At 32.1% G+C, this 14,650-nt stretch overlaps 2 protein-coding genes across 2 annotated transcripts in view; both read right to left on the bottom strand.

The window, feature by feature from the left end:
* Positions 1-14,218, bottom strand: part of LOC130442826 (uncharacterized) — a 32,670-nt gene extending 18,452 nt beyond the window's left edge. The window contains exons 1-3 of the mRNA XM_056777228.1: positions 14,108-14,218; positions 4,585-4,755; positions 1,279-1,577 (exon numbers count right to left, since the gene is read on the bottom strand). Of these exons, the coding sequence (XP_056633206.1) occupies positions 1,279-1,577; positions 4,585-4,746 (461 nt within the window). The 5' untranslated portion in view covers positions 4,747-4,755; positions 14,108-14,218. The remainder of the gene's footprint in view (positions 1-1,278; positions 1,578-4,584; positions 4,756-14,107) is intronic.
* On the bottom strand, positions 9,307-10,944 carry LOC130442727 (zinc finger protein ubi-d4-like). The gene has a single exon (XM_056777110.1). The coding sequence runs from the start codon at positions 10,942-10,944 to the stop codon at positions 9,307-9,309; it is 1,638 nt and encodes a 545-aa protein (XP_056633088.1).
* Positions 14,219-14,650: the final 432 nt, after the last annotated feature.

The raw sequence follows: 14,650 nt of genomic DNA, 5'->3' as shown, positions 1-14,650 counted from the left end.
AGCTAAGAAGTTTTATAAGAAACAACAAGACATGACTAAAAACAAGGATGTATTTTGTTTTGACTACATGCAAAACCGTTCGCTACCAAACATTCCAGTAAAGGAAGTATTTTACATACGTCAGCTCTGGCTGAATATCTTTTGTGTTTATGATATGAAGACAAATAAAGCAAGCATGTATACTTATCATGAAGGTGAATCCAAAAAATCACCAAAAGAGGTGTGCTCTATATTATTGCACTATTTACAAAATAATGTTCCTGCTGGAGTTCTTTTCAGTGATGGCCCGTCAGGGCAAATCAAAAACAATGTTTTCTAATGAATCTGTTTGATAGGGGAATGTTTGAGTCTGTGACCTATTACTTTCCAGTAAAGGGACATTCATTTCTAGCCTGTGACTGTGATTTCGGCTGTATAAAACGTCTTGTGTGAAAATCGGACAGAGTGCACATCCCAGAACAGTATGAGGGAAATGATTATCAAATCAAGTAAATCAGGACGGTTTACTGTGCACAAAGTAACCAGTGACATGATATATAGTTTTAATGGGTAGTGGCTCCTTTATTATAAAAAAATGTAAACTCAGATAAAGCACACGGAAGAGGTGTTCCCAAGCAAAACAAAATCCCTTTCAAAGTTTCGACATACAAGGAATTCCAGTAAAAAAAACTCGTCAAGGTAAAGTTGTGGTTAAAGACTTTATTGATGGGTTTGTAACTTCGTCTATTTTGAAGAAATACAATGCTGTACCTGAACTCCCAGTAACGCTTGCCAACCCGTCTGAAAAACAAGATTGATGACTTGAAAAAGCTCACCAAATATACTACAGGATATGAATCTTTTTACAACACTCTCCAGTGGTCTACTACAAAAGCGCAGTGTAATGTTGACATGGTGTATGAAGATGAGTAGTGCCATGAACAGACAAAAATTAATAAAAGTTGTTCATTAGTAAAACCTATGTTTTGTAATGTTTAAAATGATGAATTCAAGTTTATATTATTGAACATCCTACATAGTCTTTAAAAAATTAAATATTGCTAAAAAATGGCCACGATCACTAATTTTACTGCAGAAACACATTAAGTTTTTTTAAGACAATAAAAAAACATACATCAAATTCAAAGGTCATTAGTTTTGAAAGAGTATTAAGTATTACGCTAATTAAAAGCAAAAATTAACATTAATACAACAGATAATAAGTTTTTCTTAGTTTTCGGAAAAATTTAATAATGTGCAGTTAACGTATTTAAAGATCAATGACATTCTGTTACTTACATATCAACAGCTCCAGGCGTTCCATTTGTTTGATTAGCCTGTTCAGGGGTGACTTTTCCAACCAAGAGATCTAACAAATTCTTTGCAGCAGCGTGTTTGGCATCTTTCTTAGATCTTCCGGTACCGGTAGCAACAAGATCGTTGTTGAGAAATACACGGTAACGGAATATAGGTTCGTGAATAGCACCTTCTATTTGCACCAATTCATACTTTGGAGTGATTCCTCTACGACTCAATAATTCTTGGAGGACACTGACTGGAGTTTTACTAGGCATGGATGACATTTCTTGCGAATATAGCTTGTAAAGATAGATATAACTATGTAGAAAATCAACTTTAACTTACTTCAATGACAAAAATTATTAAATTTAAAATGCATTTTGACGAATTAACTGGAGTAATCGTAGTGAAAATAAAATGCATCAATTCCGTATGACACCGACATCCAGCAGTTATTTCTCTCTGACCTAAACGACAATTTTTAGTCACAAATCTTTTGTTTTCGCACTTATTTTATTCAGGGTGTCTAGTAAAAATTAAAAATCAAATTCCAGGTTGGTTTTTATATTTTCCTGGTTGAAATTTCGTGAATTTACTACAATTTTATGATGTGAATATTTATTTTAGAATATACAAGTATAATGAAATAACCAAGTTATTTTTTTCAATTTATCTAATTTTGCTCCACTGCTGGAAGCTGTTCTTCGCGTTTAGTTAGGCAACCATAGATATGTGATCCCTTAAGAGTGCAGTTACTAGGGAGGTTCGACATGTTACGATTGGATGATGCAAGTTTGGTATTGCTTTTGTATTAGCTTATTTAAAAGCGGCATCAGTTGGCATATACTATAAATGGATTTAAGGCTTGTAGAATAGAGCCTTTCAATTCCGATATCTTTTCTGACCTAGATTTTATAACAGACAAGCCACTTGAAGCCCAAGAAAATCCTATAGTTCTACAAGCTGTTGAAAATGTTTTATGCGAAAGTGCAAATCTAAATAACGTTCAGCCATATATCTCGAAATCAAAATCTACCAAAAAACACCTCTTCTAAAAACAACGGAACTGGACTTCCTCCATTACCTATAGCTGAAGTTCAGATTAAAAGTTAAAGAAAAAAATGGACTTTAATAATTTTGACCTGGTTGGTTCACTCAAAATTACTGAAAATCACAGGTTTTTCAAAATTCCCGACTTTTTCCCGGTTTGCAAGGCTTCTAGACACCCCGTTATTACTCTAAACTGAATCTTTTTTAAATTAGAGTAGTTTCAAAGAAAACAAATATTAAAATTACCACCAGCTACTTAAACGATCAAACGTTCGATAAACAATACACAAATTATTAAATGTATAATTTTAAAAACATCAAATTAGAAAGACGTAATAACTTTAGATTATATTTGACGACTATCCAGAAGCAGCTTGAATTTTCGGATTAACTAATTTTATTCATCACAGGTTTGTTTTTAAAGTAGTTATTGAAACTGTCATAAACAAAAACAAGATTAGTATCATTAAAATACCTTTGAATAGGAGTGTGACTTGCCTTTGGATTCTATTAAAAATAAATGGTTACAATATTACGTCATTTATTATTACAACTAATGAACTTCACAAAATTTCACTGCTCATGAATAATCTTACCAAAAAGGGGAAGAGAACTTTTTAATAATACTATATACAGCCCTGGTTTTTATATTTTGATCGATTTAATGAAACAATATTTCAGTCAAACAAAACTTGTCGGTGTTAAAGATTCTTTGTTATTTTCCTGTAACCTGTTGAGTTTATTCAGGGAATATACGACCACAACCGTACCCTCCCTTACGCACACTTGGCTACTCAACATAGTCCAAAAGCTGCGTGGTTCGTCGAACTTTTTTTATATAATTTTATTCCTTCCTCTAATTATTACCTAATTCCACCCCAGATAGTAGACAGACGCACACAAGGTAACCGAGTGCCTACTCTTTCCTTTATCCTCCAAAGGATGGAGTGACACCATTTATAGTTGATTCAGCAGTTGTTTTCATGCTTTCCTATCCTGTGCAATCTTTTCGGCATGATGTAGTCTCATATTTATTAAGGGTTTTGTTTGGTCTATCCATCTAGTTGGAGATCTGCCTCTTGGGCGATGGTCATCTACTTTCCCTTCTATGGTTTACCGTTCCATTGTTCCTGATCTTCTAGCTATATTTCCCAGGTACTGCACATACATGCGGTTTATTCTGGTTAGCATCCGTGTACGTAGACCATTTTCTTACAATACGAATACGTTGGTTCGATACCAACATTTCGAAAGCCTCTATTCGGTTTTTATCTGCTTTGTTTGAAGTCCATGTTTCTGCTGCTGCTCAAATTGCAATGGGGAAGAGCATCAACTAGACGTAGTCTCGTTGTTTTCGTGATAGATTTGTCTTTCCATATTTTATTTAAATTGGTAGTCGCTGATCTTGCCATTGTCAGACGACAGCGTATTTTGCTTTTGCATTTCCTAGTGTTTGTAATTAAGGAACCAAGATAGTTAAAATTGTTTACCACTTCGTAGCCTGCAATTTCTGATGTTTGTGGAGAATTGTCTTGTCTATCAACTATCATAATTTTCGTTTTGGATTTATTTATTTATAAGCCATATTTTTCGCTGATAACAGACAGTCAAGTCATAATTTCTGTTATTGCTAGTATGGTTGACGCTATGATCAATGTGTCGTTGCGCAGGTTGCTGATCCTCTTTCCGCCAACTGATATTCCCTCTTGCCATTCATCTAGAACCTCTCTCATGACGTATTCGCTATAAACGTTAAATAAGGGAGGTGAAGGAATGCAACCCTGTCTATCTCCTGCGACCATTCTGGAGGACCCCGAGCAAACCCCGTTTATTCTGACTTTCGCGTTCGAAAAACGAAAGGATACCATCTCACAATTATCCACAGCCCCAGCCCCGCAGAGAAAAATTTTTACTATGTCAGCAGCATTCCTACAACACAATATAAAACACACAAAAAATTCTATAGCTCCCATCCAATAAAACTACTGCAACAAGTTCACCTCTCTTTCTCTATCAATCAAATAAGACTTCGCTCGACAGCCATTTGGAGAACGAATAAAAATATTTTGTTCGCTGTTCAAAAGTTGGTTGTTATTCAAAGCAAAGATTCTACCATACCTCGACCACTAATAGACAAGTAATTTTAGATATAGAAAATTCCATTTGCAACGTAAAATTTTAGTAATAAACTGACAAAATTTACACTCCAAACGAACTAAATCACATTCTCGACTCTATATTTTATAAAAAAATTACCAATTTTGCTTCCTCGCTCAGGGACAAACGTTCAGTTTGTAAATTTCCATGTAATGGTCCATGTCCTTTACGATTCAGCCGCCTGGGATGGGGAGGGGCGTTTGATGAAGGCGGTTGGATTGGACCAGAAGAGTGTAGTAAAGTCATGCTTTGTTGATCCATTCGAAATTTCTGTTAAAAAAATAAAGTAGACTAAAATTAACAATTTTAACAAAATTTCAAGTCAATCATAGAGAGGATAACTAATTCCTAATTAATGAGCAATGCGGACACAAAAATTATAATATAATTGGGTTGTTTTCGAATAAATGTAAATACTATATAGAATACTGACGAAAGTAAAATATTCTTACCTCCATTCTAACATATATTAAACTGACTACTACAAATAACCCTCACTCTATATGGCAGATGTTCTCTCTAAAAGCAGCCCCACTACCCTCAAACTTCATTTTACCTGCTTCCACTGGTTCTATTATACCAAAATGAAAAATACAACAAAATTTAATAATCCATATATATTATGTTCCTTCTACACAAATAATTTTATAAATATATTTAAAATATACCAGATGTTTTATATCTACACTTTGACAAATATTATATACCTCACAGATTTATATTTTAGTTGTCCTTGTGACTTCTGTTTATAAAAAACTCGTTTACTTTTGTTGTATAATAATTTCTCAAAATGGGTATGTTAATCCAGGGATAATATAATTTTTGTTGATTTGACTAAAATAATTAATCATCTGCAGTCGATTTAATTTTGCTTTCAGTGATACATTCAAACTTATTTTAATTAAATATAACTAAGAAATAATGTATTCAGTGGAATAATGAATAACGCTATGAACTTAAAAAAGTATTGAAGATATCGTTACTTATTAAATTTTTTTTACATACAATATCTTTGAATGACAATGGTAAAATCTAAAAAAGATAAAAGGTTGGCAACTAAGTACTTTCGGTTTTTACTAATAGAGAGTCTTGCTTTATTTTTTTAATAACTTATGTTAGTGTGTACTTAGCCGTTTGTTACGTGATTCCAGTCAGAAAGCTGCTGAGACTCACAAAGGAATATGTGAAGTTTATGGTGCTGATTGCTTATCAGAACGCACTTGTCAGAATTGGTATAAAAAATTACGTGCTGGAGATTTTCCCCTCAAAGATGAGCAACGTTCTAGTCGGGCTACTGAAGTTATGACCAAATCAAAGTCAGAATTGAAGAGGATCGTCATATATGTATCGCACACAACAATTGAAAAACACTTAAAATGTCTTGGGCTAGTTAAGAAGCTTGATATTTGGGTACCTCACGAATTAAAAGAAATTCTTCTTTATCGTAAGTTAGGACTTAGTCCTGTGTTTGCATCAATGGTTGCCTAGCTGCAGCTGGAATTATAAACATCAGATTTCTTACAATCTTGTAACTACACTCTGATCGTATATTGCGAGTTTACATCTTCTCGGTTCTCTGGATACTGTAATGTTAAAAGCTTTCGCTATTTGTACAAACCTATACAGTAGCCTTTGTAAGTTATCTTTGTCTTTTGAGATGATCCCTGCGTCATCAGCATAATATACTATTTTTATTTATTTGTTTCCCATCCGGTATCCTCTACCGGCTGACTCCTTGTCTGATACCGGCCGTCACGGGTATTCTACTGCTCAGTTTATTTTCTATTCTGATATATGTGTAATTATCGGTGTTCAAGTTTTCGATTACTTATATTATGTTGGGGTGAATCTTCCTTATCTTCAGTAGATTTGTTACCTTGTCCCTCAATCATACCCTATCAAATTCTTGGGCGAGAGAAATTAATTAACACAAAGAATCAACATTTGCAATATAGACCTTAAACGAAATGAAAACAACTCTTTTTTGAAAAGAATCATCACTGGTGATGAAGAATTGGTTCTGTACAGTAACTTAGTTCGAAAACGATCATTGAGCAAACAAGATGAACTGAAAAACAACAACAAAAATCTCAAGCTGTCAGTTTGGTGGGATTACAAAGGTGTTTCTGGAACTGCTTTCAAGGAATCAAACGACCAATTCTGATGTTTACTGTCAACAACTGATGGAACTGGATAAAGCAATCAAAGAAGAACAGCCAGAATTGTCAAATATGAAAGTTTTAGTGTTCCACCATGATATTGCAAGGCCTCACACATCTTTGGCAACTCGTGGGAAACTATTAGAGCTTAGCTGGAAAGTGATGCTATTTCCCCCCTACAGCCCTGATCTGGCACCATCTGATTACCATTTATTTCGAAGTTTGCAGAATTCTTTGAATTGTCAAACTTTCACAAATGACGATGACCTTCAATCGCACCTGGTTCAGTTTTTTGCTGATAAGCACCAGAAATTTTATGAGCGCGGAATAATGAAGCTGAGAGAAATATGGCAAAAGGTCTTTGAGCAAAACGGAAAATATGGAATTGATTAAAAAATGTGTTTTATAGTACAAATTCGAAATTACTTGGTCGCCAACCCAAATTTACAAATACTACTATATTAACAATAAATAATGTTCACTATCAATTTTGCAATAGTTATTTAAGATATGTGTCGTAAAGATTCATATTACGAAATGAGATGGGGAATTTGATAACCAATTGAATATCGTAATATGAATTTACGATACGAATATAGTACATTTTTTTACCTACTACCAATAATGTTAATTATTTACTCAAAATTAGTCAATATTCCCGAAATTAATGATATTAGAATCATGTAACAAGTAAGCGTTGCGCTCATTGTCTGTCAATTTTGACGCGTTCACTTCAGTTTGATATAATTGTATCGACATGAGTTCCGACTATGAAAGTGTGAATTCTGATATAGAAATTGCCGCAAATAACGCAATACAAACCCTAGTACCCGCTAAATCCCGCAATAGATACGAAAAAGAATATGAGTGGCGCACTTCAAGAAAAGTCCTTGATATATCGGAGAAAATTTTATTAGCTTATTTTGCTGGGAAAGCTGAAAAAGAAAAGGCATCATCATTATGGACACATTATAGTATGCTGAGAACAATGATATCTGTGGAGAAAAATGTGGACATAAGTATATGTATATTCACAGCTATTGGCTATTTTGAAGCGGAAAAGTGTCGCTGAAGGAGAAATCATTTCTACAAAAAATTCAAAACTAAAATTCTTCAATTGCCTCCACGTCAGCTGGAATAAATATCAATAATTGTACAGGTGTTGTGTTTAATTATTATAATAACTGAGGTTTAATTTTTTATTCATGAGTTCATTCCACTAGTGCGGTAAAGTATCTCATTACGAAACTCATATTAGTATCGTAATGTTTGATATTACATATTGGTAGTAGGTAAATAAACATAATCAATTCAAACTCTATTTTGTGCTATGCCGTGATTGGTCTTGCCCTCCAAAATTAGAAAATGCTGTTTTAAGGAAAACATAGTTAATGAAAAAATAACAGTATATAAACCTTAATTTTTCAAATGAATTATTTTTATTTCAAGAAGGGATGATGGACATTTCTCTTATATGCAGCTCCACTTTTCAATCAGTAGGAAAGGTAGATCTTTAATTTAGTCAAATACATCAATTCAAAACAGAACGATAAATATTCCATACAGTATATCATTTTGAATCTTTCTTGAGTTATTTGAATATTTCTTATTAATCTTTTGGAACATTATTAAAAAAATATTTTAGTCTATTCGACTATTTAAATAAAATCGGGTCTAAAAGTATACACTAATTCACAACATCTAAAAACAATTTTAAAAAACTCACGAGAGTTGAAGGAGGGCGATATAATTTGGATAACCGATCAAGAATGAAGAATCTAGACGAGGGTCGCTCTTACATGGTAGCAGCAAATTATAGAAACAATTCGCAATAGTGTACTTCTAGTTCCATTTTTGTAACTGAATAGACATCTGTACTGTGATCATCAAGATGTGTATCTCATTTACCCAACTTTTCTAAATTGAGAAGCAATCAAACACAGTCTAGTGCGTTTTTGCTTACCAACAAATCTAATGCAACTAGCTATTGGTTATTAAGACTTGAGATTTTTGTTTAAACTCTAAAAAGTTTTGCTAAGGTATTGAGAGTTGTAAATTAGTGTAATTCTTTTAAAACCCATATATGTTTAGTAGAATCGACAACAAATACTGATGGCGTTGTTAGTTTTAAGATGTTACTTGATAAACTATTCTTTATGTAAGGCTTTTATTCCTCCAAATCCAACAATTGCTTTATAAATTTGAGACAAACTTGATTGCTTGAAATTTAATTACTTATTATCTTCTGAATAGTCATCTGGAAAATAGTTGCTAGACTATTTATAGCTGAAATATTCCATTGAAAAGAAAACGTGACTTGAATTGGTGAATTTGTTCATTACTATGATTACTCCATTTTTGTTTATAATAAATGATTGCAATTGAATTTTTTCTAATTTATTATTGAAAAAATATTCTTTCTTTATTTTTCTAATTTTCCTTAGCACTTCAATTATGAAAGACATGTACAAAAAATGAGAACATGTCAAAGTCCCCTTTCCAGAGGACAGATAGTTTCCTAATTATCAATATTTTTAGTACATATACTTAGTATCTGTTTTTACATGTTCGATAACTTTATATAAAGTGTATTAGGTATTTGATCATAATTCAGAAATTTTAGATATAGTAAGTGAATAAGTACATTTAAAGTCAACTTAGTTTACTTGTGAAATTGGTCAATACACAATTTACAAGACCATGATCCTTCTGGTGGGTTTACCAAAGCAGGACTCAAACAATACATGTGATACCCTCTGTCACAATCATCACAAAACAGTAGCTGGTCATCGTTGTCCGAATTTCCGCAAACAGAGCAGCACTTACATTCTATGCATTGCCAACGGTATGTTTTAACAGAGATTTTCATGTTGTTGGTGAATTGTAAACAAGTTGGATGTCCAGATCTTCCACAATCAGAGCAGGATACTAATTCTTCTTGTATCCCCGTTTTCTTATTCTCTCTGGAATCACCTAAGCAAAAATCGCAGTAAGGGCTTGCCGGTTTTTTTGAAGATTCTGGAATAGAGGAAGTTACAGTATTTTCTAAAACTGATCCGCTCATGTCAGCACCAACTGTTCCCAAGTCTAGCGCTTTCTCTGGAATTAATACAGGCATTTGAGGATCTTCAAGTGGAGGAGATAATTCTTCAGGTAAATTTGGTGGTAAATTAGGTGGCGGTCCTTGATTTTGATTTAAAACAGCAGATAAAGATACTGGGGGCAAACCATGCGAGGGCGAGGGTCTTCCTCGTCTGAGGGGTGCACCAGGTGTTTGATTCAGAAAAGAAACATAACTATCTTGATAGACTTGCCCCAAATCATTCTTGTTGGATGTGGAGGCATCAGGTGCCACAGCAGAAAGTACTGAACTTCCTACTGGTGGGCTACCTGCAGGTTGTGGTGGTATGACTTGTGGATTCGGTACCATTTGAACATTAGAAAACCCCGAACTTATTGAAGCTCCGCTGGTGGGAGGGGTAGGAGCAGTGCTATCACGTGAATTTTCATCACTTGCGCCTTCTTTATGTGAATGGCCATAGTGATAAGTTAACCCTGGCCTTGTTTTGTATCTTGCACCACATAGTTCACATGCAAACGGCTTATCTGGATCTCCAGGTGTAGGTTCAAAATTGTGACTAGACTTCTTACGTCCTCTGCCACTTCCTTTTCGCCTATTGGGCGTACTTGGAGAATCAACGACCCCACGACCTCTACCCGCACCTCTTCTACCTCTTCTTCTTTTACTGTAACACTCTTCATAGTCTAAATCAGAATCTGGATCTGGTTCATCATAATTGTCCATTTCCAACATATCCGCTTCATCGTAGAACCATTCTTTTGGTACATCATCTTTAAGAAGCTGGCTGTCTTTACTATCGGTATCTTGTAAAGCAGGATTTTCTATTTGGGATATACTATGGATGTCACCATCAGATCCCTCTAACAGATGATCAGCTGCTCGAGAAAAAGCTCTTGCGTTCATTGTTAAATATTGGCTTTTTCGTTTGCGCCATCTTTGCCTGGGGTACGAGTATATTTGACCCGACAATAAACCAGGTATTCTTTGCCTTCTGTTGATATATAGGGATGAATGGTTTTGCGCCACACCAGTCTGGGTATCAATAAAAGGCAACCTTAATCTTCTTTCAATGCAAAGCCTTGTATTATAATTGCTAGAGTTTTCGATTGCCTCATTGTAAGCTGAATTATTGATAGAGTTTTCAATTTTTTCCGTAGTTGTTTTATTTATTAAGCTATTAGACTGCTCAGGACAAGATGCTGTTGTCACATTCGACATTTTGGAAATGAACCTACAACAATGTGAAAAGTTAAAAAATGCCAATTTAATCTTATCTTATAAAACCATAGGAGAGCTAACGATTTATTGCCCTTATATAAATGCTTGTTTGAGTCAATTGTTTTCTATTTTCGTTTTCTACCCCGCTTATATAAAGCAGCCTCACGTCTTTCTGTTTTTATTTGGGACAAATCTTGTGTAATCAATTTTCTTTCACTTCTTGAGAACTGAGAATATTTTTTTAGATGGATAAATTCTTGACGAAAATTCTAAGTTTAAAGTGAATGTAGAGCAACTGCAGAGCTCCAGCATCCAAAAACTGCATTTAAAGTCTTCAATGTCTTCTTTGGCACTTTTAAATTCTAAAATTATTCTGAAAACAGCTGTACATGTGCTCATTTAATAAACAATACTATAAATAGTAGAAAATTTCTAGTTGTTTAAAATATCAAACTGCTGAAAACATGTTTTGTAGTCTAGGTAGTAAAATGCATTGTAATATTACTAATACCATCAAAACAATTTGAGTAGCACTGTTTAATGAAATATGGATGCATGTTGTAGTATTTACATTTATTCAAAAATTAACAAATATTAGTAACAATAATTATATATTTTTGTGAATTTTTTTTTAAACAAAGTTCAATATGAATTGGAATAAATGTCTCTAATCATCACAAACGTCTACATTTATTTAAAAGAGCCATCAATTTCATATGCATTTTTGTGATGTTTAACTAAGAACATACACAGGGAAAGGGATCATTGAATGTATGTATATGAACAAAATCTGCAATGAAATTTATTTTCAAATAAAAAAAGCTATATTAATATAATCATTAGAACATCAAAATATATGAACCGAATTTCTTTAGAAGTAATATTTAAACCCCCTAACTTGAAGTAATTAAATTCATTACATAAATGCCAAACAGGCTAAGATAGCTCAATATTTTTTCAACTGTAGTATGAAGTTAGTTTAAGATATTAGCTTGCTTGATTTTATATGTGTGATTGGATGTAATAAATAGTTTAAATGTCATGCATAGGCATATATTTATATGTAAAACTTTTGCAAATATCATTAATAAATACAAATTAGGGTCAAAATATATAAATCTCTATGGATATGTTTAAAATGTATTTGTGTACCTAGTAGATATATTGAAATACCAATTAATTCAGGTCTAAGAAGAATTGTACTGAGTATATAAAATAATTACCAAATACCAAACAAGAATTGTTTGGTAAATATTAATATAAATATCGAGATAGTACACCAATAATAAGACTTAGAATTATTTGCCACATGCATTTTCTCTTATATTTTATATAATAAATATTTGAAACCCATTTATTTTCTTCTTTTTATCTCACATGTACAGGATGAAGATAAATATGTTATTTATCATATATCATAAAACCAAAATAGTGTTTTATAGCATTTGAGTTAAGTTGACATTACAAATACTTCAGTTTTAATGAACTTAAAGTTTGTATTACAATTTTTGTCTTATTAGATGGGGGTGGATTAGAAAAATACATTAATTGTTTTTGATTGATATGTAATTGAATAGTTGTGAATAGTTTTAATTATAAAGACTTCACCTCCATTCGCCAAAATCAACAAAAAAGGACTTAATGATATACATTCAGTTCCAAACAATTTACAATATTTCCCAAAATATCCAGAAATATAGGAATTCACATAAAAATGATTCAATTTCTATTTATGTGCTGTGTTGTGAGATTTTACTTAAGATACTTATGTTTGTAACTTTTGAAACTAATGGCAAGATTCAATGAGAAATCGGTACAACATTTATTGATTAAATTTGGGATACATAATATTATTTTTCAATTTAAGTTTTATTAAAAACAAGACTTGTTTCAAGATAAGAACAATAATTCGTACTCTCCTTATGCTCATGCATCAATTATAAAATAACTTATCTACAACATTAATACCTCAAAAGTTTTCTGTTTTGGATAAAAATAATTTTAATATGATTAAAATTATAATGAAATTCAGTTATATAGCCAGAAAGCTTTTTAAGAAATGACACATATACAACAACATTGATATCTGTATTTTTTTTCTTAATTTCTCTATATCAACTTTTCATAAGTTTACTAAATTTTGTCTTCTGACTGAACATGAGTAAGGAAATATTTGTTTAGGAAACTGATGAAAGTTAGTCAAATGAATGACCACATTACATAAGTTTCTTTAATATCTTCTTTTGAATTTGTTTTCCTTTCAAGATTTAAATTTATAACTACATTCAAATATATTTTAAGTGCTCTAAAAAAGCTTTCGATAAAACTGTATACACATTAACTTCTCTTTAAAATATGATTTAAATCTGTAAAGTTAGATGGCTTTCTTATTTTTTTCATAAATACATCAAATTCAACTATTAAAATTAACGCGAAACTCCCATTACCCTGTGTATGTTAAACTTGAAAGTATACTGGATCTATTTCATTTACCAAGTTATCAATTTATTGGAAATACTGTATTCTAATTTGAGTTCATTAAATTTTATCATATGTGAATGTAAAATATTTCCAATAAAATCATACTCATCATATAGTGTGAAAATCATGTAAGAATCATTTTCCATTAGATTATCATACAACTATTTTGAGTAGTATTAAAATCAACCGATATAAAAGTACATTTATTTTCTCAAACTCCTAAAGTAGGATTGTCGGCATGTTGTAAAGGTTGATATTACTTTGAAACTATTGAAGGAAATGGATTTTTGTCAATTATTTTATAACAGTATAACCAACAAATTAAAGGAATTTTCCGCTGTCACTATTAAACTATCAGAAAAAATGCAAATATTATTTTGATTTGGGTTTGCTTATTTTAATGCAATGTGTAGGTAGTTATCGATACTTTAATCATATTTATATTAAAACAAATTCTTTTCACTACTATATTAGATGAAACATTTAGTTTAGTAATATTTAAAGTACGAATTAAAAAACTTGTTATGAAATTGCTTTCAAGGAATATCAACGCCGGTCGTTAGCGTTTAGATATTTTCATCCAATGAAAAAAAAATGTTAAACAACAAGTTTCATTATACATTTTCATTGGCTACAAATAAATCTACAGGATGACAATGTTTTTAATATGAAAACTACTTACCAACAAAAGGTTAAGAAATTCAAGATGACCTGCCTGTATTTTACAAGCGTAATGGCGGATGTCTTGTATTCGTAACCGCTTCGATTAATCGGTTTGACACGGAGTCTCATTCGTTCATCACAAATCAACAAATTGTAGACATGCGCAATCAATAAATAGTATCACTAGATAAAAATCCCATCGTCCAAAATTATGTGACTACTGTAGCGGAGGGCGTATTTATAAATTTCCAGAAAGCTATATTTTATTTATTTTTTCCTATCAAATTTTAATTGGAAAAATGGAATTCTCTCGTTCCAAGAATAAGTAAGCATGGAAAGTACTATAATGCATTTTATTGCAACCACAAATCCTATAATTTTTGGTATTTCGTTTTTAATTCCATCTTTTTTTCGTATAAATATCTACAAAATTTTTTGTATTTATTTTGTTTAAATAACTTCTACATACTCCACAAACTCATACACAATTTATTATAATATATTGTTATTCAGGTCTTAAAGAACTAGGCAGTTAGGAAAGCTGCGAAAAAACGGTATTTAT

This window comes from Diorhabda sublineata, chromosome 1 (genome assembly GCF_026230105.1).
Source record: "Diorhabda sublineata isolate icDioSubl1.1 chromosome 1, icDioSubl1.1, whole genome shotgun sequence".
Classification (NCBI taxonomy): domain Eukaryota; kingdom Metazoa; phylum Arthropoda; class Insecta; order Coleoptera; family Chrysomelidae; genus Diorhabda; species Diorhabda sublineata.
Note: the sequence above shows the minus strand (reverse complement) of the source record. Positions and strands in the feature narration are given on the sequence as shown.

What these genes read in the sequence shown, in the direction of transcription:
- LOC130442727 (XM_056777110.1), bottom strand. Translation starts at nt 10,944, where the DNA reads ATGTCGAATGTGACAACAGCATCTTGTCCTGAGCAGTCTAATAGCTTA.